This window comes from Dama dama, chromosome 17 (genome assembly GCF_033118175.1).
Source record: "Dama dama isolate Ldn47 chromosome 17, ASM3311817v1, whole genome shotgun sequence".
In the NCBI taxonomy this organism is placed as follows: domain Eukaryota; kingdom Metazoa; phylum Chordata; class Mammalia; order Artiodactyla; family Cervidae; genus Dama; species Dama dama.
Genome location: NC_083697.1, coordinates 20134042 through 20161781, shown reverse-complemented (window position 1 = coordinate 20161781; position 27740 = coordinate 20134042). Strand labels below are relative to the sequence as shown.

The window sequence follows — 27740 nt, the reverse complement described above, 5'->3', positions numbered from 1 at the left end:
TGGAAAACACCAGCGGTGGGGCAGGAAAAGCCAGACTTATTTCAGAGATTCTTAAGGAAGTCACAAAGGGAACGGGATGAAAAGGATGATCACATCTTACAAAGCTGGGAAACCACTAATCCTTCACAGGTAGAAAGGAATTCTGGAAACACACACACAGAATTTCCCCCAACAGATTCCTACGTTAACTCCAAGCTCACCAACCAAGGAATTACGGGTACAGAAGGCCAACTGGGACATTATTTAATAGATGATAGAATAATCCTATCACTCTTGGAGCAGTTGACTCCAGGATCTATCCTGAGGTTAAACTCTGGGGGAAAACCTGAGGCTACCAAGAGGACTTTGAGCATGAGAAGCGGGGCAGCAGCCCGCGTGACTGCTCAGCACCCAGGACAGGTAAATAGATCAGAGTCCATCAGCGGGTCATGTCTCTATGGGAATTTTGTTTTTTAAGTAAAACACAATAACCTATGGTACGTTCTGGGTCAACAGACATTTTAAATGTCAGATAGATACTATTATTATTACTATTTTATACATGAGGGAAGATAGTCACTATATATATATATTTATATATCAACAAAAGATTACATGAAAAATATATAAGAACTATAAGATTATAAACAACAGAATAATAAAATGGGTAAGAAGAAATATATAACTCATAAACACATGAAGAGCTACTCAACATCACTGGCAAGCAGAGAAATGCAAACTAAAACCACAATGAGATCACTTTATGCTCATTTGAGTATGCCGAGTCACAAGACAGGAGTATAAATTGATGTTACCACCTTAGAAATCAGTTTGGCACTACAGCCTACAGGTTTGTGTGGCATTTTCATTCCTAGGATTATATCTAAGAGAAACTCTTGCACATCTATAGGATAGTATAAGAATATTTACGGCACACTGTTCACAATGACAAAACTTAGAAACCAAATGATCATCGATGGAAGAGTGAATAAATGAACTATGGCACAGTCACAAAATAAAATATTATACACAAAACACGTAATCTAGACTAGATTTTAGATCAACATCAATAATATCTATATACTGCAGCAATATATTATACTATTCAGTGAAAAAGATAAATTCTATAAGATTACTTACAGAACTATATCACTTGAATAACATTTTAAAAACCTTAAAACTTAAAAAATGCTTTCTAAGGAATTCATTTATATAAACATATGCAAAGCAAAGCAAGATGTTGATGAACACAGGGATGAAAATGCTAACTGCCTTAGGTTAGGAGAAACAACTAGATAAGTTAGTGGGGTTTCTTTGTATGAACTATAGGTAGCTATAATAGGTACCAGATTTAGCTTTGCTTTGTTGATTCACTTTTATCATTTAAAATAACTAATCAAATAACTAAAGCAAGCTGCTGCTGCTGCTAAGTCGCTTCAGTCGTGTCCGACTCTGTGTGACCCCATAGACGGCAGCCCACCAGGCTCCCCCATCCCTGGGACTCTCCAGGCAAGAACACTGGAGTGGGTTGCCTTTCCTTCTCCGATGCATGAAAGTGAAAAAGGAAAGTGAAGTCGCTTAGTCATGTCCAACTCCTAGCGACCCCATGGACTGCAGCCTACCAGGCTCCTCCGTCCATGGGATTCTCCAGGCAAGAGTACTGGAGTGGGTTGCCATTGCCTTCTCCTAAAGCAAGCTAGGTGAGGATAAATCACAAGAGTAGGTCATGAAACCAAGATAATAATTAACCCAAATTAGTGTACATAAGGTCTTTAGAAAAATAATTTATTAAGAATTTTATTTCCAAATATACAAAATCTGGGGTCCAGTGTTGTCATGTTGTGCAGCAATGACAGAAGTATCAATAAACTCTACATTTTCAGCTTATTTTTGACATTAAGTTCAGGGTACAATTCATCTAGTATACTTATGATGCCAAGAACTCATGTGACTTTTTAAACAAAATTAAACAGGTTTTGACAGCTTATAATAAAGTTTTTAAAAAAATAAAATTTAAAATTTATTTTCTAGGGGTGAGGGGAAGAATTAAATATGCTTTTTTCAAAAGAAATGGTTTCTTTATTATACAATAATTCACAATATATACTATGAAACTGTACTTTTAAAAATCTCTTTAATACAAAGAATTTACAGAGCTGTATGTAACTGAGACGGGGCTTCCAGGTGGCTCAGGGGTAAAGAATCTGCCTGCCAATACAGGAGACAGAGGAGACTCAGGTTCGCTCTCTGGGTCAGGAAGATCCCCTGGAGGAGGAAATGGCAACCCACTCCAGTGTTGTTGCCTGGAAAATTCAATGGACAGAGGAGCCTGGTGGGCTACAGTCCATGGGGTCATGAAAGAGTCAGACACGACGGAGCAACTTGAGCACACAGCACAACAGACATATAACTGAGAACAAGGCCAGACTCAGTCACAGCATCATCAGATCAACCCACCTTTGCTGTAAGTAGATGAACTTTCTTTCCGACTCAGTTTAAGATAAAGTTTGCTCTTAGGTTCATTATAAAATTCAGGATCTATAGTAGTAAACTTCTTTAGTTTACCATACCGTTTTCTTTGAAAATCAAATCCTTTTCTGCAAAGTGAGTAAGAGACAAAACTGAATTTGAATATTAAGGTATGAACTTTATTTTTAAGATATAATTGACATACACTATATTATTCCAGGTGTGCATCATGATTTATGTGTATACTGTGAAATTACCACCATAAGTCCAGTTAACATCCATCACCAGTCACAATGTTGTTTTCTTGTGAAAAAAATGAATGAAGTGTTTTTGTTTATTTTTAAATAAATTAAAGGGAATTCCCAGGTGGTCCAGTGATTAGGATTCCAAGCATTCACTGCTGGGACTTGGGTTTGATCCCTGGCTGGGGAACTAAGATCCCACACGCTGCAAGGCATACCAAATAAATAAATATATTCAATTTTTTTTTAAAATACTGAAGAACTCATTGCATGTATAAATTTTTTTTAAATAAAAGTTTTTTCTTGTAATAATGAGAACTCTTACTCTCTTTATCAACTTTCAAATATACAGTAAAATAATAAGCACAGTCACCATGCTGTATATTACATCTGCAGGATTTATTTATTTTGCAACCGGAAGTTTAAAAGTACAAATATTTTCTAAAAAATTTCTTTAAAATAGAGTATGAAGAGGAAAGAACCAAAGACAGTCTATGTTTATATGCTTTTAAATATTGTTGTTCTGATTAGTCACTAAGTCGTGTCTGACTCTTTTGTGACCCCAGGGACTGTAGCCCCCATGGACTGTAACTGTGTAATTCCAGATGTTCAAGCTGGATTTAGAAAAGGCAGAGGAATCAGAGATCAAATAGACACTATCCACTGGATCATCAAAAAAGCAAGAGAGTTCCAGAAATACATCTACTTCTGCTTTACTGACTATGCTAAAGCTTTTGACTACAGTGTGGATCACAATAAACTGTGGAAAATTCTTAAAGAGATGGGAATACCAGACGACCTTATCTGCCTCCTGAGAAATCTGTATGCAGGTCAAGAAGCAACAGTTAGAACTGGACATGGACCAACAGACTGGTTCCAAATTAGCAAAGGAGTATGTCAAGGCTGTATATTGTCACCCTGCTTATTTAACTTATATGCGGAGTACATTATGAGAAGTGCTGGGCTGCATGAATCACAAGCTGGAATCAAGACTGCTGGGAGAAATATCAATAACCCCAGACATGCAGGTGACACCACCCTTATGGCAGAAAGTGAAGAAGAACTAAAGAGCCTCTTGATGAAAGTGAAAGAGGAGAGTTTCATGTATGGATGTGAGAGTTGGACCATAACGAAAGCTGAGCACCAAAGGTTTGATTCTTTTGAACTGTGGTGTTGGAGAAGACTCTTGAGAGTCCCTTGGACTGCAAGGAGATCAAGCCAGTCCATCCTAAAAGAAATCAGTCCTGAATATTCACTGAAGGACTAATGCTGAAGCTGAAACTCCAATACTGGCCACCTGATGCGAAGAACTGACTCATTTGAAAAGACTATGATGCTGGGAAAGATTGAAGGCAGGAAGAGAAGGAGACAACAGAGGATGAGATGGTTGGATGGCATCACCGACTCGATGGACATCAGTTTGAGCATGTTGGTGGGAGTTGGTGATGGACAGGGAAGCCTGGCATGCCGCAGTCCATGGGGTCGCAAAGAGTCCGACAAGACTGAGCAACTGAACTGAACTGAACTGGACTGTAGCCAAACAGGCTCCTCTGTCCATGAGATTTCCCAGGCAAAAATACTGGAGTGGGTTGCCATTTCTTCTCCAGGGGATCTTCCTGACCCAGGGACCAAACCTACATCTCTTTCTACTTGTGCATTGGCAGGTGAGTTCTTTACCACTGAGCTGTCTGGGAAGCCCACTTTCATGTGTATATATACACAATAAAAATACATTGTGTCAAATACAAGCCTCACAGAAGCATCATTAGTTTTAAAAAGGACAAATAAGAATAGTATTTAATTTATGTCGGAGAGTGTTTTGCCTATGTTCTCCTCTAGGAGTTTTATAGTTTCTGGTCTTACATTTAGATCTTTAATCCATTTTGAGTTTATTTTTGTGTATGGTGTTAGAAAGTGTTCTAGTTTCATTCTTTTACAAGTGGCTGATTCATATCAATGTATGACAAAACCCACTGGAAAAAAAAATAATAATAATAAAAAAAAAAAAAAATAAGAACAAACAAACAAAAAAAAAGAATAGTATTTAAAAGACAGAATACTTCAGTTTCTCTAACTGTAAAATGCAATAATAGATTATATTTCCATAGCTTATGACAATGAAATGAAATAATATTGCAGAGTGTTTAGAAGAGTACCTGACATATACCAGCTCCCAATAAATGCTGTTATTATTAAATTACCATCCAAAAGCTCATTATTTTACTTTTTGGGTAATTCAACTTTTATAACGACTGTTTCCAAAAAGTAGCATTCTGTGATCCTATAAACTATGTAATTGAGGTTTGTGAATGATCACTATGTATTATCCTGCACTGATACAAATTATTCTTGGGATTTGTTTCACAGAGTTTTCCTTAGGATTATGATTAATGTAAAAGTGGTTAGAAAAATGGCATTCCTGCCAGTAATCCTGATATTGCTGACACTGCTCAATGTTTGTTTAATGTGGTTTAGTTGCTAAGTCGTGTCCCACTCTTTGTGACGCAATGGACTGTAACCCACCAGGCTCCTCTGTCCATGGGATCTTCCAGGTAAGAACACTGGAGTGGGTTACCATTTCTTTCTCCAGGGGATCTTCCTGACCCAGGGATCAAACATGTATCTCCTGCATCTCCTGCATTTGCAGGCAGATTCTTTACCACTGGGCCACCCCAAATATCTGCTCAACATTTAGAGGGGACCAAAAACAGCTTTAGAGAGTTATTCCCATTTTATAGTTATAAAAACTGAGGTATCTTTTAGATATTTTTCCTAACTCAATCTCTTTGAAAACTGGTGATAATTCTGTGAGGTTACTATTTTGATATGATTAGATGCAGTTACTTAGCATCATAAAACATACCTCACGAAAAGTTGGCATTCCTCATAGAGGGGTATCTTTTGACTTCTTAAGTATAAGCCAATACTTTTTATATCACTTAAAACCATGCTAGGTAGAGATTTTTCCTGTGTTAAATATCCTGGGGTCATTTCTTCAAACCACTTAAAAAATTTACATTGGTCAGCTTTGGGTCCATCACAGGTATAAAAGAGACGACCCTGAGGGGACAAAGATATTGAAACTTAGTGAGAAAAATAATGTTTATTTATTTATTTTACTATTTTAATACCATGTTTGTCAAGAAGGCTACTTGGAGACTTCTCCAATAATATTTATGAATTCTTGCTTTTGCAACTAAATTTAAATCCAGATTTACATACTCAACTAACGATGAAGTGGAATATGCAAGCAGTGGAGGAAAGTTGTATTATGACTGAAAGTACAGTTACGAGTACAAACCATCCGTCAACATTACACACATTTTACTAACTTAACTTCTTCCATAATAATGTTATCAGCAATATGAAATAAGTCAGCTTGCTTCTCTATTCCTCTGGCCTTACCAGTTTTGTTACTCGTACTAGAGACCAGTTTCAGCCCTTACTTTCTTTTTTTTTTTCTTTCTTTCAGCCCTTACTTCCTTCAGGCTCATCTCTGCATTCTCTAAGCCCTCAGGCTGGGACACAGTCCCTTCTAAGTGCCCTTCCTGTAATTTGCGCATCCCTCCTATTTTATAAATTCCAGTATTGTATAAAATTTCCTTTTACATCTTTTTCTCCATCTACTACTATGCAGCAAGTTCCCAAGCAATCTGAAAGCTGATCTTAACTCATATTTTTGTATCCTTGAACGCAGACCATCTTTCAGGAAAAATGTACCGAATGTTTACTATATGTCAGTTACTAATGCCTCAAGCAAAAGACTCCTAGTCAAGACTTAACACTTTAAACTTTTTGTAAAGCAACAGGTACCAAGCCTTTTATAAACAAGTAGGTCTAATAAAAGGAGGGGAAGAGGGAAAAATACCTTATTTGGACCTTCTTTTTTAACCATGACCAGTTTTGCAGGCTGCTGATGATGGCAGGATGGCACATTATTTTCTACATTTTTCAGTTTGTCTCCATTTGATGATGTGTAAAATGATATGTCAACTTTTGAAAGAGCCTTGTGCAACCTTTGTGCCAATCCAAATAGCAATATATTTAAATGTTCTACAAAAAAATTTTTTAAAGGTAATTTAAAAATATACACAGATGAAAATTAAATACAAAATAATTTCACGTATCAGATATATACTATTAGTTAAATCTGAAAATAGCCTTTTGACTGTAACATAACATTAACATCCATTTTTTAAAAGACAAGTATTACTCATCATACACCATACTTAAAATTTCCTACTTGATTTATCAAAACTACCTGTAACACTTTAAAAAAAATTTTTACACTACATCTTGAAAAAGATAATGCTGTCATTTCCCACTCTTAAAACTCAATTTTGATCTGAAGTATGTTACTGTCAAAACCTGGATTAAATATGTAGAAAATAGCAAATCTCAAGTAGAAATTTAATGTAAAAATTCATAATATAAGATACTACACTTTCTCACAGTTATACTATCGACATTAAGCAGCAGTCAATCATAACAAAATAATCTCCTCTCATACCTGTGAGACAAGATGTAAAAATCTGCTTATAATGAGCAGGAGACTGAAAAACAGCTGGTATGTGAATTTGCCTTTGGGGAAGACATGCAGATTTTACCTTCTGCCCACTTGGGAAGCATAGCTCAGAGTCATTTACCTGCTGAAATGGAATAATTCAAGTTATTACAATAACTCCAGAAAAATACTGTTTACTAATAAGCAAATTCTATAGATAATATTAAATTTTTCTTTTGATTTCCAGAATCCATGAAAATCATTTTCTAATTTTAAATGAGAAACTGAGTGTAGTGGGAAAGGCTATGACATGGCACTTTTAATGATAAATAAGACTAACTTTTCTTGTCTGTCCCTTAATAAGTTTTTAAATATTTTTGTAGGAAAAAGTTAACTGATGTCAATGAATCATGATGTATCTCTACTTCTGGTCACAACTATAGTAAGAATTGTTCATAACCAATGTAAATAGGAGGTACCTTTACCCTAATAATGATCTGGTCAGCAAAACTGAGCTGATAGTAAAAAATGAAAATAATGGTAAAGTAGTGGTGGAAGTCATGGTGGAAACAGAACTATAATTTAAGTACCTTCTATGTGCCAGATACTGCACCAGACACTTTCAAATATGCAATTTAGTGTTTACAACCTCTAGAAAGGTCTTAAGTCAAAGAAGATGTGACAGACTTTCCTGGTGGTCCAGTGGCTAAGACTCCCTCCATGCTCCCAAGGCAGGGGCCTGGGTTTGATTCCTGATCAGGGAACTAAGATTCCATGGGCCACAACCAAGACCGGGTACAGCCAAATCAATCCATTAAATAAATAAAAAGAACTTTAAAAAAAAATGTGACTGTAGCAAGAGTTTTGGAAAACTGAAAAAAAAAAAAAAAAAAAAACCCAAAGCCACTGGCTTCAAGACTAAAATCATTTCACTTGTATACTTGTATGACTTTGGTAATTCTTTTGTTGAAATTCAGATAAGTACTGGAAAAGATGCACCAAGAAAACACTGGTATATTTCCTCACCTGTAAATCTCCTGTTACACTGCAGTTGTAGCAGGCATACTCTCCTAACATATTCTGAATTTCCTCAGTCTTAGAAGCCTGGTTTATATTCAAAGAAAATGTCTTCCTTCTGCAAACCAAATCTTGACTGCTAAAATCCTGCTGCTGCTGCTGAAGCACGTGTTTTATCATTTGTAAATGCAGAGAGTCTAAAGAACTTTCATTCACAGCATCACTCTCTCTTTTACCTGTGTTACTAAAATGCATCCCAGAAACAGCCTCAGCATGGAAGCCATCTGTTACTTTCTCATCAACTCTGTTTGGAGTAGTCAAGTTGCACTGGCGTATATTTTGATATTTCTGCCACTTGCTTTGAGTAGATGTATTATCAAGAAGTGAAACATCACTTGGAGTCACTTCCCTATATTCATTAGGGAAAGAAGCCTCACTTTGGTCCTTGGGCCCAAAGCTAAAAGAAGGAACTGCTGACTCTTCACACAAGCTGAGTATGGGAGAACCAGAAGCCTTTTGCCTGTCGCAGCCCATCATAGAGGAACAAGAGTCTAAGTCAGGTGGCCCGCTGGCAGGTGGAGCTCGGGTTCTACTTACTTCGAAGGAAAGCTTTTGAAGGTTCTTATTCTCCAGAGAACTTGATTTTTTCATTACTGAAAAAAAAGAGCTAATTAAAAATGTATTACAGGTATCATCCAAGCTTTAGAAAACAGTGGGTATCCATACAAAAAAGCAAAAAGTACCAACAAGCCTTGTACCAGAAAATCACATATCCTTTTAAAAATTTTTAATGGTTTTGGTCTTAAAAAAATAAAGATTTCAAACTTAATTTTAGACTCTGAAACTTTTTTAAGGTTGATAAATTTGAAATCCTTCTCTTTTTCTTTTCTTTCTTAGCTAATAATTTCCACTCACCACCATCACCACAACTACCCCACCCCCAAAATACTGCATTATATTTATGTAACACTGAAGTTTTCAAGTACTTTACAACCAAGAAGGGATTCATCATTCTCACTTTACAGATGAGGTTGCCAACCAAGGCCTAGAGGTAACATAACTACCAACTGGCAGAGTTAAGAAAGTTAAGACAGAAAACCAAAGCTAGGTTTTGTTCTCAACTTTATATTTCTTCTCCAGAGACTGAAGTTCAAGGTTTATTTATTGATGTGTTGTAACCTCTCTTATATATTTATTACATTCATGGATTAGTATGTTGACCTTCAGGGTAAAGAAGAGTTTTAGCTTTATTTTGATACATTGTTATGTGATAAGAGCTCAACTGTGGTAAACTCATGTTATAGCAGATTTTGGCTGAATATTAGAATTCCTTTCAGCATCATGAGTAGTTGATATATTCCTGAAAATATTAAAAGCAGTAATATTTGCTGAATAAATAGTAATACTGTATGAGAACTATATAAGCTTAAAGTTTTTACGTAAAATGCTATGGTTTCCTATTTTATAATAATGTTCCTTCTTGACAGAGTTTCTGTTTTGTTGGAAATAAATCTTGGCGGTCACTTGGGAAGGTAGTAGGACAGCAGGTCAGTCAATGACATTCTTTTGTAAAGTGTTATGATGTAATCCTAACAAACTGATTAAGCAACATTGACAGAAAAGTTAACACCTGATTAAATAGTAAAAGTCATGGTAGAACTGTGTAAATCATCTATGTGTCATGGTGACTTCACTTGTTTTAGATACTCACTCTTCCCATACTGACTCCTTCCTACCTCGTTTCCTCTACCATCCACACCCACTAAACCTTCTCCATCCCGATTATCCAGACACTTTACAACTTTTATATCATCCACCCATGACCAAAAAATTACCTACAACTTTACTCCTCACTCAGCCTAACTTCAGAATCAAGGGAAGATACATTGATGAGATTACAAGAAAAGAGAGAGGAACAGAAAAGTTGGAAAAGATCCTACAGATGTATTATCTTACCAAGAAGCAGGAAATTACTCATAGGGAAGAGGTGTAGTGTGTGAAGACACAGAAGCCTGAGAATGCAGTTGAGGTCGCAGCAGTTGAAGAGCTCCCTGATAATGCCAGGATCCCAAAGCAAAAGAGGGGACGCTAAGAGGTTATGAGAAGGTCAACCATGATTGACATTCACAATGAACCCGTTCCCTGGGAGGGGAAGGGGCTACAGAGGGGCCAGGCTCTGGAGTTACAGCTGTGAGAAGTGTTGGCAACGGTAGAGGTCTGAGATGAGAAGCTGAGAGGATAAAGAAGAAGGTACCAGAGAGCTAGAAGGGAGTATTGGGTTTGGAAGTAAGAGGCATCCACAACAGAAAAAGTCAAAGCAGAGTGTGGGAAGGCATGAGGGTATAAGACACTGAGTCTGGTTTCAAGGTTACTTTTAGTTTAGAAGCAATCTCTCAAATAAAAAATTTCATTTTACATGGACAGATAGATTAGAACCATATGGGAACAATTATCTTCGTTGAGAAAGTGAAGATTACCAGGTAAAGTTTGCGCTTTCAGGGACTCCTCAGAGAATTCTAGCATGAAGTCATCATCTCTCGAGTTAAAACATAAAGTAGAAACAGGGCTTAATGTTGAGATCTTCTGTTCTGGTGACGTCACCTATCCAGAAAGAAGACACAAAACTACAGACCAAAATCCTCTTACTGCGTTTTTTCCCTATAGTCTGAACAAATTCTAGTAACTGTATTATAAAAACAATGCTTTCAAGCACATTGTGTAGAGCTATAGTGGGGCAAAGTTTCTTCCAAAAGGGGCAGGATAGAATAAATGCACTAAAATAAACAAGGATAATGGAAAGTGAAATACAGAACATAAAACCTGCTGGGTTTATTTGAAATGGGTCAGATTCTGATTTGGATTGATATGGGTTATGGGGATTTGGTTGTGAAGATCAGGTTCCAGTCTTAGGGACATAGGCTTAAGCAGACCTCATGTCTGGAGCTGTGAAGGCAACACTTCCTGCAATCCCAAGGCCTGAACAGCTTTCTCTTTATGTCCTTAGGTCTAGGGCATATCTACAGTTGATCTAAACTTCAAAATATTGCTTCTAAATGGAATAAACTTTTTAAAATATATTCCATATATGAACAGTCATATCATTCTCTATGTTATTCTCTTCCTGATAGGATTTAATTTTGTTGCTACTTCTAGAAATTAATCACCTTAAAAATCTAATGTGGGTTGCAGTGCTCTGTGATAACCTAGAGGGGTGGGATGGGGTGGGAGGTGACAGGGAGGTTCAAGAGAGAGGGGACATATCTGTATCTACGGCTGATTCATGTTGATGTATGGCAGAAACCAATGCAACGTTGTAAAGCAATTATCCTCCAATGAAAAAAAATCTAGTATGAATTGAACAGAACAACTGGGCCCAGGGCCTCAAAACCAGCTGGAATCAGGGCTTCTGCTGCCACTAACTCTGGCCCTTCTCTGAAAGTCCGCTTCTGTGTCTTTCCCAGTAGACCAGACTCCTCTGCATGGCAGGAAGCACAGCCCACTGAAGAGTTCCTAAGATCTCCACCACTGACCGCTGTGACAGATGCTGCTGCTGTCCTGCCATGTCTCCCTGGCCTATCTCTGAGGTCATCTACAGTTGGGGAATCGCTCCCCTACCTGTCCCAGGCTTCCTACCAAGCATCTACATCTTTCTGTCCGAGGACAGTGGCTGGGACAGCAGGTAGGGCAGGCCAAATGTGCCAGGTGGTTAATATGACCAGGAGTAACCTTCAGCCAAAGAGAGATGGGAACTGGTGTATGAATACCTTACTTTTCTATCCTTCAGGGAGGACAATCCTGAGTTTTGTTTTACAGGAGGCCTCTTAGTGGGTGCCCACTACGACACAACACCTCTTATTATTGCTTTCTTCCCAGTCTCCCAGTGTGACTGTGTTTGGAGATGGGGCCTTTAAGAGGTAATCAAGGCTAAAGAGTGGTACCCTGATCCACCAGCATTAGTGTCCTTACAAGAAGACGGATCTCACTCTCTTGCACTCTCTTTACCCATGTGCACACGCCAAGGAAGTATGCATGAGGACACAGTGAGAAGGTAGCTGTCCGTACGCCAGGAATAGAGTTCTCATCAGAAACTTGATCTTGGACTTCTACCCTCCAGAACTGTGACAAAATTAATTTCTGTTGTTTAAGTCACTCATCCTCCGTTACACCAGCCCTAGCAGACTAATAGAGCCCTGCAGCTGACTCCACTCAGTAAAGCCCACTTCAGGCCACTTTGTTACGTCAGAAATCCAGGCGGCCTTCTCCTCCCCTTCCTTCACTCTGCTCTCTACAGCCAATCTAGCACCATCCATGCTTCTGACTCCAAAATTTATCTTAAACCTAATTACCAACTCCTCTATACTTTCACTGCCACAGTCTCTTCTTCAAGTCACTGTCATCTACAGCTCATTTTAACTGGTTTCCTTGCTTCCACCACAGCGTCCATCAAATCCATCTTCCACACAGCAGCCAACAAAACCTTTTAAAAATGTAAACGTAATGAGTTTTCTGCTGAAACCCTTCAGTAATTTCCTAATGGAACACAGACCAATATTAAAGCTCTTAATCTGACCTGCAAGACTTTGTGTGTCTGGTCCTGCTCACTTTCCCAGTTTCCATCTGATTACTGCTCTCCCTGTGACTTTCCACAATCCAGCTACTATGGCCCTCATTCACACTCTGAAACCCACCCAGCTCTTCAATCTCAGGGTATTTACACTTGCTGTTTCTAAGATTCACCAAAATTTTTTACTCACAACTATTAAAACTGTTTAGGGGATTCCCTGGCAGTCCAGTGGTTAGGACTCAACACTTTACTATCAGGGCTGGGTTTAATCCCTAATTATGGAACTAAAATCCCACAAACTGCAGGGTGTGGGCACAAAAACAAACAAACCAAAAAGAAAAACAACTTTGTTTACATTATACCTTATTTTTTTCCCACGAAGTCCTCTCTGTTGATTTAAAATTATAATCCAAATAATTATGTAAATAGTCTGAATCTTTAGGAGGGAAACCTAAAATTGCTGTGGGGCGGGAAAAAGCATGAATATTTTTATACACTAGTTTGTTTAATGTCAAATAACTTTTTAATATTATATTTTATTTATAATATACTTACAATCATTTTTAATCAAGTTCTTATTAAACTCCGCTATCACGTGAAAATTGTCTTCAATAGTAAAGCTAGTATCTCCTTTTGGAAAGTTTTCTTCATTTGGAAACTAGAAAATAGAGATCCATTTATCAGTTTACAAAAAAGTGTGTATACATCCATAACTTTACCTATCTGTATATATATACATATAGTTTATAGTTATAACTTGAGACACAGAAAAACAGAGATGTTATGAAGCTAATTCCATTCAGAGAAAGTAGAGTATATTATATTTCATCAGTTCTTATGGCTCATATTTTTTATCTCTTAACATCTTTGAGATAGGGATACACCTTAAAAATAATCGCATTTTTATATCTCTATAGCACAGACAACAGCTGTGACAGTTATCTCTGCCTGTGAAAGGGCAACTATATGCAAAGAGTCATATTGGTCAAATAATGATCACAAATATGAATTTGTGCATTGTTAATATTAGACATATTGAAGCAATTCTACTGTTCATATGTCTTCAAGAAGATCAAACTAGGGTTTAGCACCAAACAAAAAGTATTGTATTCATGGAAAGACAAGAAAACAAAGCAGTGTGATATACAATAAAACTCTATGCTCAAATAAATCTAAGAGTCTTTCACTAAATGTAACATTAAAAATCCAAGCGAAGGTGAACAAAGTTCTGAAGATCTATTTCATGGCACTGTTAATGTACTTCCCATTACCAAAGTATACACATAAAATGGTGAAGATTGTAAATCTTATAGTGTGTGGTTTTTACCACATTTTTTAAAAGGGCAGTGAAAAAGCACTGTGTAATGTTAACTGACTGGTGTTCATTTCTTAGAATCATACATTATAATGGTGCTTACAGTTAATTATAGTGTCTTGGGATTTTATGAAATACAAGATAGCTTTTAAAGTTCAGATACTGCTGTGTGCAAGCAATCTGTCACACTTCTCAAAGTTCTTATCTCTGTTGGTAAGTCAGTCACTTTGCCTTAGAACATTTTTTATAGACTCGGGATATAAAACATGACCATACTGATGTATGTGAAAATATTTAAAGATAAAACAAATGGACATAAATTTCTTTTTCAGTATGGAATACTTCTTTATTCTCTTCTTAAAAAAAAAAAAAAACAGGAAATGAGAAATAGAAACATGTCTTACCTTTGATGAAACTAAGAAATAATGGTATCTCTGAATTACAATATATTAAAAGGACAGGGAAACAGTATAGGCTTAGCAATATGGAAGAAAGTCAAACCAAAGTACCTACTACAAGAGATCCCAATAAGAAACAAGCTGATAAACCCCAATAACCATGGTAATGCTGGTAATGCTCTGTTTCTTAAGGGTGGAGGTTACATGGCTCTCTTCACCCTGTGGTAATTATTGAGCTGTGCACTTGTGGTCTGGGCATTTATTTTGTATGTGTATTATGCTTTAATAAAAAATGGAAAAATTTTAAATCTCTTTAACAGATACTGTTTCAAATACATGCATACATCCTTTTCTCAATAACCTCTTCTACTTGGTAGCAATGAGAGCTACCTGGTATCTACTTAGCGGGGGAGAGGGGTGCATATTAGAAGGAAAATAGATCTAGTAGCTATTAAAATATATTTTCTATATATTATCTGCCTATTTGCTCTTGTCATGAATTCCTACTATTCTCTGAAGTGAAAAGTATTCCTTTAAGTTCCTGATCCTAAAAAAGGCAGTAAATCTTCCAAATCGTTTTGTCTTGCTTAGTTTGATTTATGATGCTTCATGAGAATTTACTAAACCCTTTTTTAACTTACAGCTGTACGAGGATGTAAATATGCTTTTCTTTGCAAAATTTAGTACTGACATAAAGAAAATGCTTTGGCAAGGTGCGACTATAAGAATAATTTTACCTGCGAGAAGTCAATCTGCATACAAGTGCTAGGCAACTCTGGTGTCAAAACACAAGTGTTTGTTGTGCAGCTTTCATACACAGTGCTATCCAAAAACTGACTGCATTCAACCTGTGAGCTGTGTCCTCTGACCATCACAGCGCTAGTAGCGGATCCTTTCACCTGGTGCCCTTGAAACTCAACAGGCTACAGTAAATTATTAAAAATGAGTAGTGAGAAATATATTTACAATGCATATATAAAAAGAAAACAATGCATAATTCAGCTTTCTATTAAGTATTACTTTTTTTTTTTGGCCATGATACACAGCTTGTGGGATCTCAGTTCCCCACCTAAGGATCAAACCTAGGCCCTAGGCAGTGAAAGCACAGAGTCCCAACTACTGAACCACCAGGAAATTCCCCACAGCTTTGCATTATAGACATCATGTGTGTGAGTGCATGCTAAGCTGCTTCAGTCATGTCCAGCTCTTTACGACCCTATGGACTGTAGCCACCAGGCTCCGCTGTCCATGAGATTCTCCAGGCAAGAATACTGGACTGGGCTGCCATGCCCTCCTCCAGGGGATCCTCCTGACCCAGGGTTCGGACCCGTGTCTCCTGTGGCGCCTGCACTGCAGGCGGTTTCTTTACCAGAGCCACCGGGGAAGCCCCTACAGACATCAATGAAGTTTCTTCTTTTCTGTCTACTAACTGAACTGCAAGCTCCTTGAGGGCAGAAACTCTTCTGCTTCATCAAGGTATCATGTGCATTTAACACCATGCTTGGAATGTAGAAAGGGAAGAAAGAAGGAACAGAGGAAGCATTTCCTTTGTTTAAAGGTTTTGTAAACTATCAGGCTATTAGCAAGGGAGATGCTGGGCTCTTAGCCTCCCAGATAATCTGATCCTGTAGCTCTGAGGACAAACGAGGTCTAAGAGTATGAAGACAGACATGTACCTCACAGGGGTGCTCTCGCCCACTCAGAGACAGGGTCTGCTTTCAGACTTTAAATGGCTTTCTCTGCTGCCCCCTTGAGGGTTCTAGGATTTTTACTCTACACAAGGTGACAAAGTCTACCCAGAAGGTGGAAAAATAGTGTGTAGAGCTGAAGGAAAGTACGTAAAGAATGAATTTATTTCCAACTGATAAATTAACAAAAATGACAAATAATATAACCTGAACATCCTTACTTAATAATGAAGATTTTAAACTACACATTTTAAAGGAACTAAAATGCCTCTGGAACAGGAGTTTTGTTGAAAACATTCTGAATTTTAAAATATGACACATATCAATTAAAAAAAAAAAGTCTAAACCTTTAAAGACTGTATATTTCTGCATTGTTTGATGGGGAATACAAATTCTCTATAAGCAAACAGATGCCTTGCTTTCTTTGCCACTATGTCTATCTTTTCCAGAGGTATGCTGAGTTTTAAGAACAGAATCATTATTTACAAAACCCACCCATACATATGCTGTTATCTCTATCAATTTTTGCTATGGAGTGGGTAGTACTACTGAGAGCTTTGGTTATATATACTTCTACCCATTTAGCCTGAAGTAAAAGTGGTGAAGTAAACTATAGTAAATGAAAAGCTATGGACATCTTCACTTTGTTCTGCACTGAACATTCATTAACTGTACTTTATATATATCATTGTGTCCAATCCCTAGCCTATCCTATGTATAAATAATGCATTACCAGGGAATCAGTAACAGAGAGAGGGCTCAAGACCAAAAAACGGGTAGCAGTCATTAGTTTCTCTTGTTCTTAAAATCAGGCTAATTCATTTCGCTCACTAACCTGTCTACAAAAACTCTAAAGTTGTGTAAAAAAACAGCAGGAAAACACAGTGGGTTAAAAAATCAATTCACAAATTTTACCTTGGGGTCTTTACAGGTTTCTCTCTCCATTTGTTTAGGAATAACAGCTAGAAAAGCAGTCTCTTCTTCACTGCCCAAGGGAAAGAACTAGGATAAAATATAAATTACTGTGTTAGCTAAAATAATCTTGTAGGTGGTTTATGAGTTTGATGGGAAAATATTCCCAAACTTAGAGGACACATCATCTCCATCTCGCTTCTCTCTATACATACACACAATAAACTGCCCCTGACAAAGGAGTGCTCTAGCAAAAAAAGGACTATCCTAGTACATTTAAAAACTCAGCATATTTGAAAATTCTAATTCTAAACTTTAATTGAAATCTTTTAAGACTGTATGTTAGTATGTTATAAATCCCATACTAATATTTATGTTAATGAAGATTATTTAATTCAAAAATTAGTGTGAAATTAAAGGAGGAAAATCATAAAAAGTATAATACTTTCTTTAAAAAATGAATCATTTTCTAGCAACTACAAAACACAATATATAGACAACAGCAACTAGTCATTTTTAGTTCAAGTTACTAAATAAAATAGCCATAATTTCTAATGTGAATTATAGACTTGGAAACTTTGAGACTTAGAAAATGAACTCAACTGTAGGAGTAATTTTTGTTTAATAATTATGAAGAAAAAAATTGTCATTAAAAGAGGTAAACTGTATTTCTTCACACAATGGTCACTTTCCTTGTATAACTCTATAAGCACAACTGCCAATCAAGTAGCTCTTAAAAACATTCAACTCCTACTAGCACTTTTAATATAGTGAATTTTAAAAGTTAATTAGCATAGTATAATATCTTCTAGCTCCTTTGCTGTGTGTGACTAATTATACTTACAGAACTAAAGTGAAGGTGGCATTAAGTATATCCTTAAAGAGCACCCTAACTTTAAATTTTGAAAGTCCCATCACTACTATATATGAAGAGTTTGTTTCAGTTGTAGCAAGAAAACTATTATAAAAACACAAATGTACTTCAATATTAATACTAAAGAGATTTAAATTACTTTTTTTTGCAAAAGATTCTAAGACCTTTTTCATTACTGTGAGATTATAAAATATTTTGCTTTAAAAATATATGACATTTATTTTAAATGGCAACTCATTCTGAAGGGAAAAAGTGACAGTGTTAATTTGAAATTTATACTTTGTGATAATTATCACTGAAAAAGTTTAAACCATATTTTTTTAACTGAAAAAAAGCAGTAAGGATGTGATCATTTGTAAGTTAAATTAGGAAGCTGCTGTTATGTTATACATTTGATCTTATAATACTAATATAAGGGTGAAAAATGACTGAGTGACCATAATTAATTTTGTTCTGTGGTGTTTTAAGCAACACAGCCTGCAGATGCAGCTGTAACTGTTGATGGCAATTCTTGGATTAGGTAATGCTTGCAAGTTTGCAAAATTAACTTTATGATAAAAGATTTGTTATTTAATCAAATCCTATTGGCTACACAGGGCACTTAAGCCAGTATGCTCATCTAAACGAGTAGAAAAGGGTAACTAATTACAAATAAATTTGAAAACTGGCAATATAAAACACAAACATATAATTACATGCCATACTTATCTGGCATATACAGATACATACTTATCTGTATATACAGATACAATGTCTGGTTACATTACATTTTAAAAGTTAACTCACCTGCAAAGACTGAAGCGATTCACTTGGTTCAACTTTATTTTCTTTTATCATCTTAGGAATAGAACATTAACATAAGCCAAAAGGTAACAGTAAGTTAGAAAATAAAAAATAAAGGACACCATTACTAGTAATCAAAGAAATAAAAGGTAGGTGTTAATTAAATACTATTTAACTTAGGAAGAATTTTAAAAGATCTTAGTATTGGTAAATATAAAGTGAAACAAATATTCCTATTGTAAAACATTAAAATATTTCAATCTGACTTATATCAACATCTAAGAAAGATGTTCTTGGCCTTTCAAATTATCAGTTCCATTTCCGAGAATCAAATCTAGGGAAACACTTTAAAATGTAAATAATCATTTATGTGCAAAATTATCTACTAAAGTTTTATTTACAAAAGCAAAATGCTAGAAATAATCTAAATGTCCAAAATAGGGAATTACTTGTCCAAAGCACAGGATATCCACAGAATGGAATGGTAAGTAACCTTTAAAAGGTACATGTAAGGGACTTCCCTGGTGGCCCAGTGGCTGGGACTCTGCGCTCCCAAAGCAGGGGGCCCCGGGTTCAATCCCTGGTCAGGGAACTAGATCCCACATGGTGCAACTAAGATCTGGTGCAGCAAAAAAAAAAAAAAAAAAGGTACATTTAAGAGTTTTTAATAATGTGAGAAAATAAAATACGATATTAAGCAGAAAGGATATAAAACTATTTGTTCCCATTAATCTAACCACACTTTTTAATAGGCCAAAAAAAGCTGTAACTGTTAACAGTAATTATCTCCAGGTAATATGCACGCTAAGTCACTTCAGTCATGTCTAACTCTTGCGATCCTACGGACTGTAGCCTGCCAGGCTCCTCTGTCCAAGGGATTCTCCAGGCAAGAATACTGGAGTGGTTTGCCATTTCCTCCTCCAGGGGATCTTCCCACCCTAAGGATCGAACCCATGTCTGTTACATCTCTTGCACTGGCAAGGAGGTTCTTTACCATTCAGGTGGTTTGGTAAGTTTTATTTTTTTACCTCTTTCTGTATTTAAAAACTGAGGAAAAAATTGATATTATTTTTTTAAAAATGGTAACATGAAAAATAAAATATGATACAAACTAGGGGTAAATGAAACAATAAAAGAATTGTTTCTTCAAAAGTGCTAAAAGCATCTTCACTGGGAAACACTAATTTAGATAATTTATTCTAGAATTTCAATTCACCCTAATTAGTATTATTATTTTTTACATTATTTCCATGGTTCCCAAACTGGTGTAACAAGGTACTTTGGAGTGCCTCAGTGTACTCAATGGGGGCTCCACAAGATGATTTAAATTTGAGGGAAACACCGTGTCATTAGACATCTGTCAGAAACTGAACAAACTACTAATTCAAGGTAGCTCAGTTTCAACATCAAATCTCCTGTCATTTCCGTCAGTGACAGCTTATCTTTGTGAAGCTGGGTTTTAGGAAATTGCTATGATAAAAATCAATTACCATGCAAAAATCAGTGTGGACCTAGCAACTGAATCTCTTCCAAGGTTTGAGAAACTGGACAGTGTCCAACAGGGACATGCATTCCATCAGTAAATGTTTAAAAATAAAATGCTTATTGCAATCATTTCACAGTCATATATGCATATCATATATCAAATCATTATGTTACATATCTTAAACTAATACAGTACTGTTAGTTATATCTCCATAAAACTGGAAAGAAAAACCAAAATGCTTATCAAGTTAATAGGGCATGGTAAGTTTTTAACACTACTAACTAAATAAATGGAACTGCTAGGTATTTCCTTTGGCCAAGCGCTGCAATAAAATCAGAGATACAGGGGAGGTGGTGAACCAAGATAGCTTCAAACCCTCAGTATTTCTATAATATCATTACAAATTCTAGAGCATTCTATCTGAAAATAATAAATATACTGAGAAAAAAATGTACCTGATGAGGATCCTGGTTCAGATGAGGAGACTTTGGTGTAGCTTGTGAAACTATTGTAGTCAATGGTTTCCTAGCTATAATGGACAAAATCCAATGATCTTATTCGTCAAACATATAGTAGTGCTCTAAAATTTTTTAAAACTTATTTCTTAAACTGAGTGAAATAAGCAATGTAACCATTATCTTGAAATTACAGTATGCCAGACACTGGGGAAATAGCAGTGAACAAAACAAACAAGATCCCTTGAAAACAGAGGGACACAGAAGGTAAATAAATTCAGCCTGTGATACAAAAGGATTTCATAACACAGGGCGATATAATAGAGTGGTTTTAGCAGGATGATCTGGAGAGATCTCTCATGGGAAGAAATGCTGAGACCTGAGGATAAGAAGACCGGCTATGCAGGAATAAAGGTGTTCAGGCAAAAGGCAAAAGAAGTGGCAAGACTCTGAGACAGAAGAGCTGGTAAGGCTGCAGAATGGAAAGAAGGACAGGCTGGCTAAGTCAAAACACCTATCAGTTATCTGCTTAAAATGGGATTTTTTTCCCTTAAAAGAGATTCAATAATCTCAGTTTCTTCTAAAATCACCAATAAGACTATAATTTTTAAGTGATTACTTCTGGTAAAAAAAACAAACAAACAACAAACATAGCTATATTCAGTGTAAACTTCATTCTTTACCAATTATTATTTTTGGTTTCATTATTTTCCTGTAAACATTCAGACTATATTTAAATGAAACAAAAATTTTGGAACTTGAGCTTATTTATAAAAAGAATTTTTAAAAGGCACTGGATGAAAATTATTTTTTCCTTTACTGCCTTCACTCAAAGAATATACTTCTAAATTAACATTTCTAAAATATATGCCATTATCTCACAAAAACTTTAACATATTGGAGAAAATGTGTTTTTTAACATTTTCACACATCCTAAAATGGTGGTAAAACTGATTCTTCTCTAATTCTGAATTAAAATCCATGAAGTCATTTGTTATATTCCAATAAGAAATTCCATCTCCTCAAATTGTCTCAAGAAAACCAACTTACTCATTCTTTAGAGAAACATCTATATCAGAAAATACAGTCGATCCTCATTATTCACAGATCCCACTTACTTACTAAAATTTTGTAACTCCCAGATCAAAGCTATCTTTCTGAGGTCATTTGCAGACATGCAGAACTATGAAAAAATGAGTTTCTTGATGTGCACATTCCCAGCTGAGGTAGAACAAGGAGACATTCCACCTTCTAATTTCAGCTCTCCTGCTACAAGTGTCCCTTTTGCGATCTAGCTAGTACGTTTTTCATAGCTGAGGGCTTTTCACTGGTGCCTTTGCTAACATTTAAAATGTTTCCTACGTGTACTGCTGCCCAGTGTTCCTAAGTGCAGGAAGGCTATGGTGTCCCTCATGTAGAAAACAAGTGATAGGTTTCATCCAGGCAGGAGTTAGAGTGCTGCTGGTCATAACTTGAGTGTTAATCAATCACCAGTATATATTAAGTAAGGCATCTTTAAATGGAAACACACATAAAACAAGGTTTTACCACCATATGACCCATATGGATTTTGTCCATATGCCTATATTCCTAGGCATATACCCTGAGGAAACCAGGGTTGAAAAAGACACATGTATCCCATTGTTCACTGAAGCACTGTTTACAATAGCTGGAACATGGAAGCAACCTAGATGCCCATTGACAGATGAATGGATAAAGAAATTGTGGTACATATACACAATGGAATATTACTCAGCCATAAAAAGGAACACGTGAGTCAGTTCTGATGAGGTGGATGAACCTAGAACCTATCATACAGAGTGAAGTGAGTCAGAAAGAGAAAGATAAATATTGTATTCTAACGCACATATACAGAATCCAGAAAAACGGTTCTGAAGAATTTACAGGGCAGCAATGGAGAAACAGACATGGAGAATAGACTTAAGGACACGGGGAGAAGGGAGGAGAGGGTGAGATGTATGGAGAGTAACATGGGAACTTCCATTACCATGTGTAAAATAGAGAGCCAATGGGAATTTGCTGTGTGTCTCAGGAAACTCAAACAGGGGCTCTGTATCAGTCTAGAGGGTGGGATGAGGAGAGAGAGGGGAGGGAGTTTCAAAAGGAAGGGGATATATGTATACCTATGGATAGTTCATGTTAAGGTTTGACAGAAAACAACAGAATTCTGTAAAACAATTATCCTTCAATAAAAAGATAAATTAAAAAAAAAGTTTTATACTGATTAGCTGATGAAAATGTTCCAACCAGAGGTTTGAAGGAAACTAACCCTGCATTTCTCCTAAAAGCAATGGCCTACTGTTCACTAATTTACTGTTTGGTAACTTTATAGCACATATATCACACAAATAATGAGAATTAACTGTAATCCTCTTCTCCAACTTGATGAGAAAAAAGAAAATATTTCCCAAAACTAAATTCTGCAACTCCTAAATCTTATATTAGAAATTTATATCCTTATCTGATATTGCATAACTACATCTACCCACATTTTTCAATATTTTTAATTTTCTAGAAAATAAATTATAGTAATAACCATCAAATTAACTACATTAAAAAAAACATTTTCTAGGTACAATAATTTATTTCTATTTTTCTCAGGGATTCCTTGAGAATAATAAGAGTTCAATTTTAACTTTTGAATATTATAAAGTAATTGTTCATATGTACATAACATTAGTTATCTCCTACATTATTTTTCTTTAAAAAATATGCTGTTGGCAAACACCATAAGCCAAGTCAGAAGGCCAATTAATAACATACTGAAAGAAAATATTTGCAACATATATCATAGATAAAGAGCTGATATTTCTAATATTTAAAGAATTCTTCCAAAAAAGAATAAAAAGACCAACAACCATGAAAAGACTGGATAAAAAGGTAGAAAAATAAATAAATAAATAAATAAAAACTGAAGCACAAAAAAAAAAAAATAGTAAAATGGGCACTGATGTTTCAGAAATGTTTGTTTGCTTTATTTAACGGTAAACTGAAAATACATCTTTTAAAATTTTGGTATGTATCCTATAATAAAGTGCCATTTTAAAGGTTGTGTTAATTTATCTTTGTATTAAAGACTGCTGAATTTTGTTAAAAAAAAAAAAGGTAGAACAGACAGTTCAAGAAAAAAGACAAATGATGTTTAAGTATATGAAAAGTTCAACTTCACTTGTAGTAACAGAAATACAAACTTAAAACATGCTCTCATTTCTCATCTATTAGATTGGTAAAATTTCAAAAGCTTAGCAACATACTCTATTGGCAATGCTATGCTGAAACAGGCACTCTCATCCATTATTACTGGGAGTGAGAAGGTATGATTCCTTTGAGGGAATTATGAAGTATCTAACAGACACACATTTACGCAACAAACCTACTGCTGGGAATTTGCCCTGAAGACAGACCTGCAATAACATGCAAAAAACCCATAGAGTTATACAGATATGAAAGGTTACTCATTGTCACATTATTTGCAATAACAAAATACTGGAGACTGGTTGCGCAAATGATGGTTCAACCACACAGTAAAATATTACACAGCTGTAAACAAATGAGGATGAGACATGCCATTCTAACCTTCAGGACTGCTATCTGATTCATACGTCTGCAGAGTTCCTTGTTGTTTAAAGGAGGTATTTTTCTTTTTCAATACTTCCAAGCCTTCCAAAGCTGTACTGTGTTCAGCCAATGATTTTAAGAGAGAAATGCTATTTACTAATCCAGAAATTTCTGAAGAATTTCTAAGATTATTCCAGTATTGTTTGCTTTCTCCAGAAGTTTCTACTGGAAACTTTCCATCAATATGGTCCTGGAATAAACTTTGACTCCTTCCCACCTCTTCAGATTCAGAAATATGTGATTCTGTGTCTCTGGAAATATGTGTTTTTCCCAAAGGGTAACACAAAGAATTGGAAGCTTGGGTCTGTGATTTATCAAGTGCAATACATTCTTTAGAATGAATCTGTTTGGCATTTAATAGCTGGATACTGTTCCCACTGCTAGAGGTTAATGGTAAAACCTGATTGGTACTTTTGTCTAAGTCACTTCCCAAAATAAGAGGCCGAGTCTGAGCCTGTTCTGAAAATAGGTTGTTTTCAGGTTTCTGATCAGTGGCTATGTTTAAAAAATGAGGAATATTTAAATTTGTGTTCATACTTTCAGATTTACTTGGGAAGGAAGCACTAAAGGATTTATTAGCGCCTTCATCATTTTCTACATGTCTATCATCAGTCCACTCTAAAGATGAGTCAAAATTGCTTAATGTGTCACTACACACCTCCTTTATTTCTTTTCCAGTGTTTCCAGCTTTCCAAGTTTCTGTGTCATAACCTACACAAGTTTTATCACAAAACTGTGATGGCAGAATCTCTTTCGTGGGAAATGTCTCTGAAAGTGTGTCCCCAATAGACGTTGAGAGAGGCAGATGCTCACTGCTAACTTCTTTACAGCTTATATTCTCACATCTTGAATTGCTGCTATTAACCGAAGTTTCCTTCACCCAATCGTCTGAATCCTGGGAAATTCTGCTGCTTTCCTGTGATTCCTCTTCAGTGTCACTGGTTTCAAAATTGTTTAGATTAAATGTGACTTCCACAAGTGGCTGTGATATATCACTCATGGGTTCATGAATACTACTAAGGCTTTCATTGTTAGTACTACTTTTAGAAAATATATTAGTACTATCATCAGAGATCCCAGAATTGTTACTTAGTGAAGATTCAATTTGTAGATGTTCATACTTTTTTTCTGGTGTTCCATTTATATTTATCTCCTGTGCTTCTTCTCTAATAAGAATTGATCCTTTTATGCCTATCTGGTCGTTTTGATCAACAGATCTTTTATTACTTTTTTGAATGTCAGAATCTAATAATAAGCCATCATTGACTACAATGCTACAATTAATTGGTAAGCTACTGTTTTCATAGAATGAAGAAATTTCTAGTTTTCCTTCTTGATCCCAGGATTGATCATTATCATCTATTAGCTTATCTTCATTATACCTTTTTCCCTTTTCAGCACATGTTTCAAAGAACTGGATCCTTTTTTGCATCAAAAGGTCTTTCAAGTTTAAATTACTTTCTTGGGTCTTGGGTTTCTCTTCTGCATTTTTTCCATCTACTGTAGAAGAATCTACAGGTGAACTCTGTGAGGATAAATACATGGCCCACCGACTTTTATTTCTCATGGCATTTTCTGATTGATGCTGGTTGTGTAAACTTTCTGTGCTCGTCACTTCAGCATACTCTTCCTGTTCAATTAAGCAATTTGGTTCAGTAGGAATTGCTAAACTTCCTTGTGGTTGTATCTGAGGGAAATGTCCTATAATCTCAGAATTTAGCTCCTTAGACGTACTTGTGGATGTGGACTTCAGAAGAGCTAATATCTGTGCTTTGCTTCTAATGTTTTGTGAAACTCCTAAACCGTGAGATACCAAACTATCTCTTTTCATGGACTCATCGGTCAGTAAAGAATCTGAATGCTTATTTACAGAACTGATAGGAGAGCAAACATAATTTTCTTCACATAGCACTTCTGGGTTAATCTTGAAGGATGGAGTAGAGATAACTGAAGAAAAAGGTATGCCATTTCGCTCTCTGTTCTTGTAAGTGACAATGTTCTCAGAGTCTGTTGGCATATTACTTGTATCTTTCTTGCCAACTGTAGAAAACAAAGGAGGTGTGTTGTACAATGGTGAAAAAAAAACAGGACCAGGTTTCTCAGACTCAAGTGAAGCAGCTGGTTCACTATTTTCTGTAATAACCGTTTTCTTTGGCACTTGACGTGGTCCTTGAAAACCCTAAAAATATTAAACAATTATTAGCTGTTCTATAGATGATAAAGAAAATGTAAAATGAACTGGCTAAAAAAGAAAAAAGAATGTGCATGTTTTACAAGATAAATAATTAAGATACAAATTTTGGGGAACTTCCCTGGTGGTCCAGTGGCTAAGACTCTGCACTACCAATGCAGGGGGCCTGGGTGTGACCCCTGGTCAGGGAACTAGATCCCACATGCCACAACTAAGACCCAGCATAGCCAAAAAATATATATATATATAAATTTTGCTATGCTAAAATGCAAACACTCATTGTATTAAGATTAGAGTTCACTTCCTTTCTCCCACAGCCTTTACTATGAAGTACTGTTTTAATCATACAGTACAACAGCTTAGCAATTCACTACTTCTTGAAATGATTTTATAAATATATATTGACTTATTATTTTCAACAGAGAAACTTACAGTAAACTTCCTTTTTAAACCAGCAAGCTGACACCCAAGGGATCGGCCAGAAGACATACACCTCTTTGAATTTAATACTGGTGCTTCTTTAATGACGTCCTGCTTGACAGCTGTGCTTCCAGCAACTTTAACCTCCTCAACGGTGATTAAGTACCGATCACTTTCTAAATCATCTCCAGGTTTAACCTAAATTTTAAAGAATAAACATCAAAATCATATATGTCTAATTATTTGATGATATATGTGTTGCAATAAGCTTCCAGCACAGGCAAAGACACAATGGATATCCAATAAATAGTTGCTAAATGAATCAATAACTAAATTATTTATTACTATGCACTAGTTAACTATCAACAAGCACACAAAAAAGTAATACAATAAAATAAATTCACTAATTTGTTTATTCAACAATATATATTAAGGATTATATGAGCACTTTTGCTACATGCTGGCGATACAAAGACAAACAAGAAAACTATGCTTCATCTCAAGGATTTCACTTAGAATTCATAAAATTAAATGTAATTCTTAAATTAGAGCTATTAAATAATCAGTTATACATATATCTTTATAAATTAATTGAATTAAATACATAAAATTTTCATGAATTATTATAAACTGTTACTTAAACAATTATATTCCAAAATAGCATTTCTAATCACTTTAATAAACAGAATACAGTATTATCACCATTTCAGACTGCAACATAAAAAGATTATCAACCTGGTTGGTAACATGCAAAATCTGTGTATTATCACAGATAAGGTACTCAATCTTTACTCATAACTTTAA

The 27740-nt window shown here is 35.7% G+C and overlaps 1 protein-coding gene across 8 annotated transcripts in view; it reads right to left on the bottom strand.

Annotated features, from left to right (window-relative positions):
* The window catches only part of ZGRF1 (zinc finger GRF-type containing 1), a 55142-nt gene that overhangs the window by 17911 nt on the left and 9491 nt on the right, over positions 1-27740 (bottom strand). For 5 of the 8 annotated variants that reach the window (XM_061164162.1, XM_061164163.1, XM_061164161.1 and 2 more), the window contains exons 5-18: positions 26949-27134; positions 24284-26504; positions 20687-20760; positions 18749-18799; positions 17092-17178; positions 15226-15411; positions 13331-13433; positions 13138-13235; positions 10689-10812; positions 8221-8864; positions 7201-7339; positions 6559-6743; positions 5554-5750; positions 2437-2576 (exon numbers count right to left, since the gene is read on the bottom strand). In XM_061164162.1, coding sequence (XP_061020145.1) covers positions 2437-2576; positions 5554-5750; positions 6559-6743; positions 7201-7339; positions 8221-8864; positions 10689-10812; positions 13138-13235; positions 13331-13433; positions 15226-15411; positions 17092-17178; positions 18749-18799; positions 20687-20760; positions 24284-26504; positions 26949-27134 — 4435 coding nt within the window. The remainder of the gene's footprint in view (positions 1-2436; positions 2577-5553; positions 5751-6558; positions 6744-7200; positions 7340-8220; positions 8865-10688; positions 10813-13137; positions 13236-13330; positions 13434-15225; positions 15412-17091; positions 17179-18748; positions 18800-20686; positions 20761-24283; positions 26505-26948; positions 27135-27740) is intronic. The other 3 variants (XM_061164168.1, XM_061164169.1, XM_061164167.1) reach the window with 2 other exon arrangements.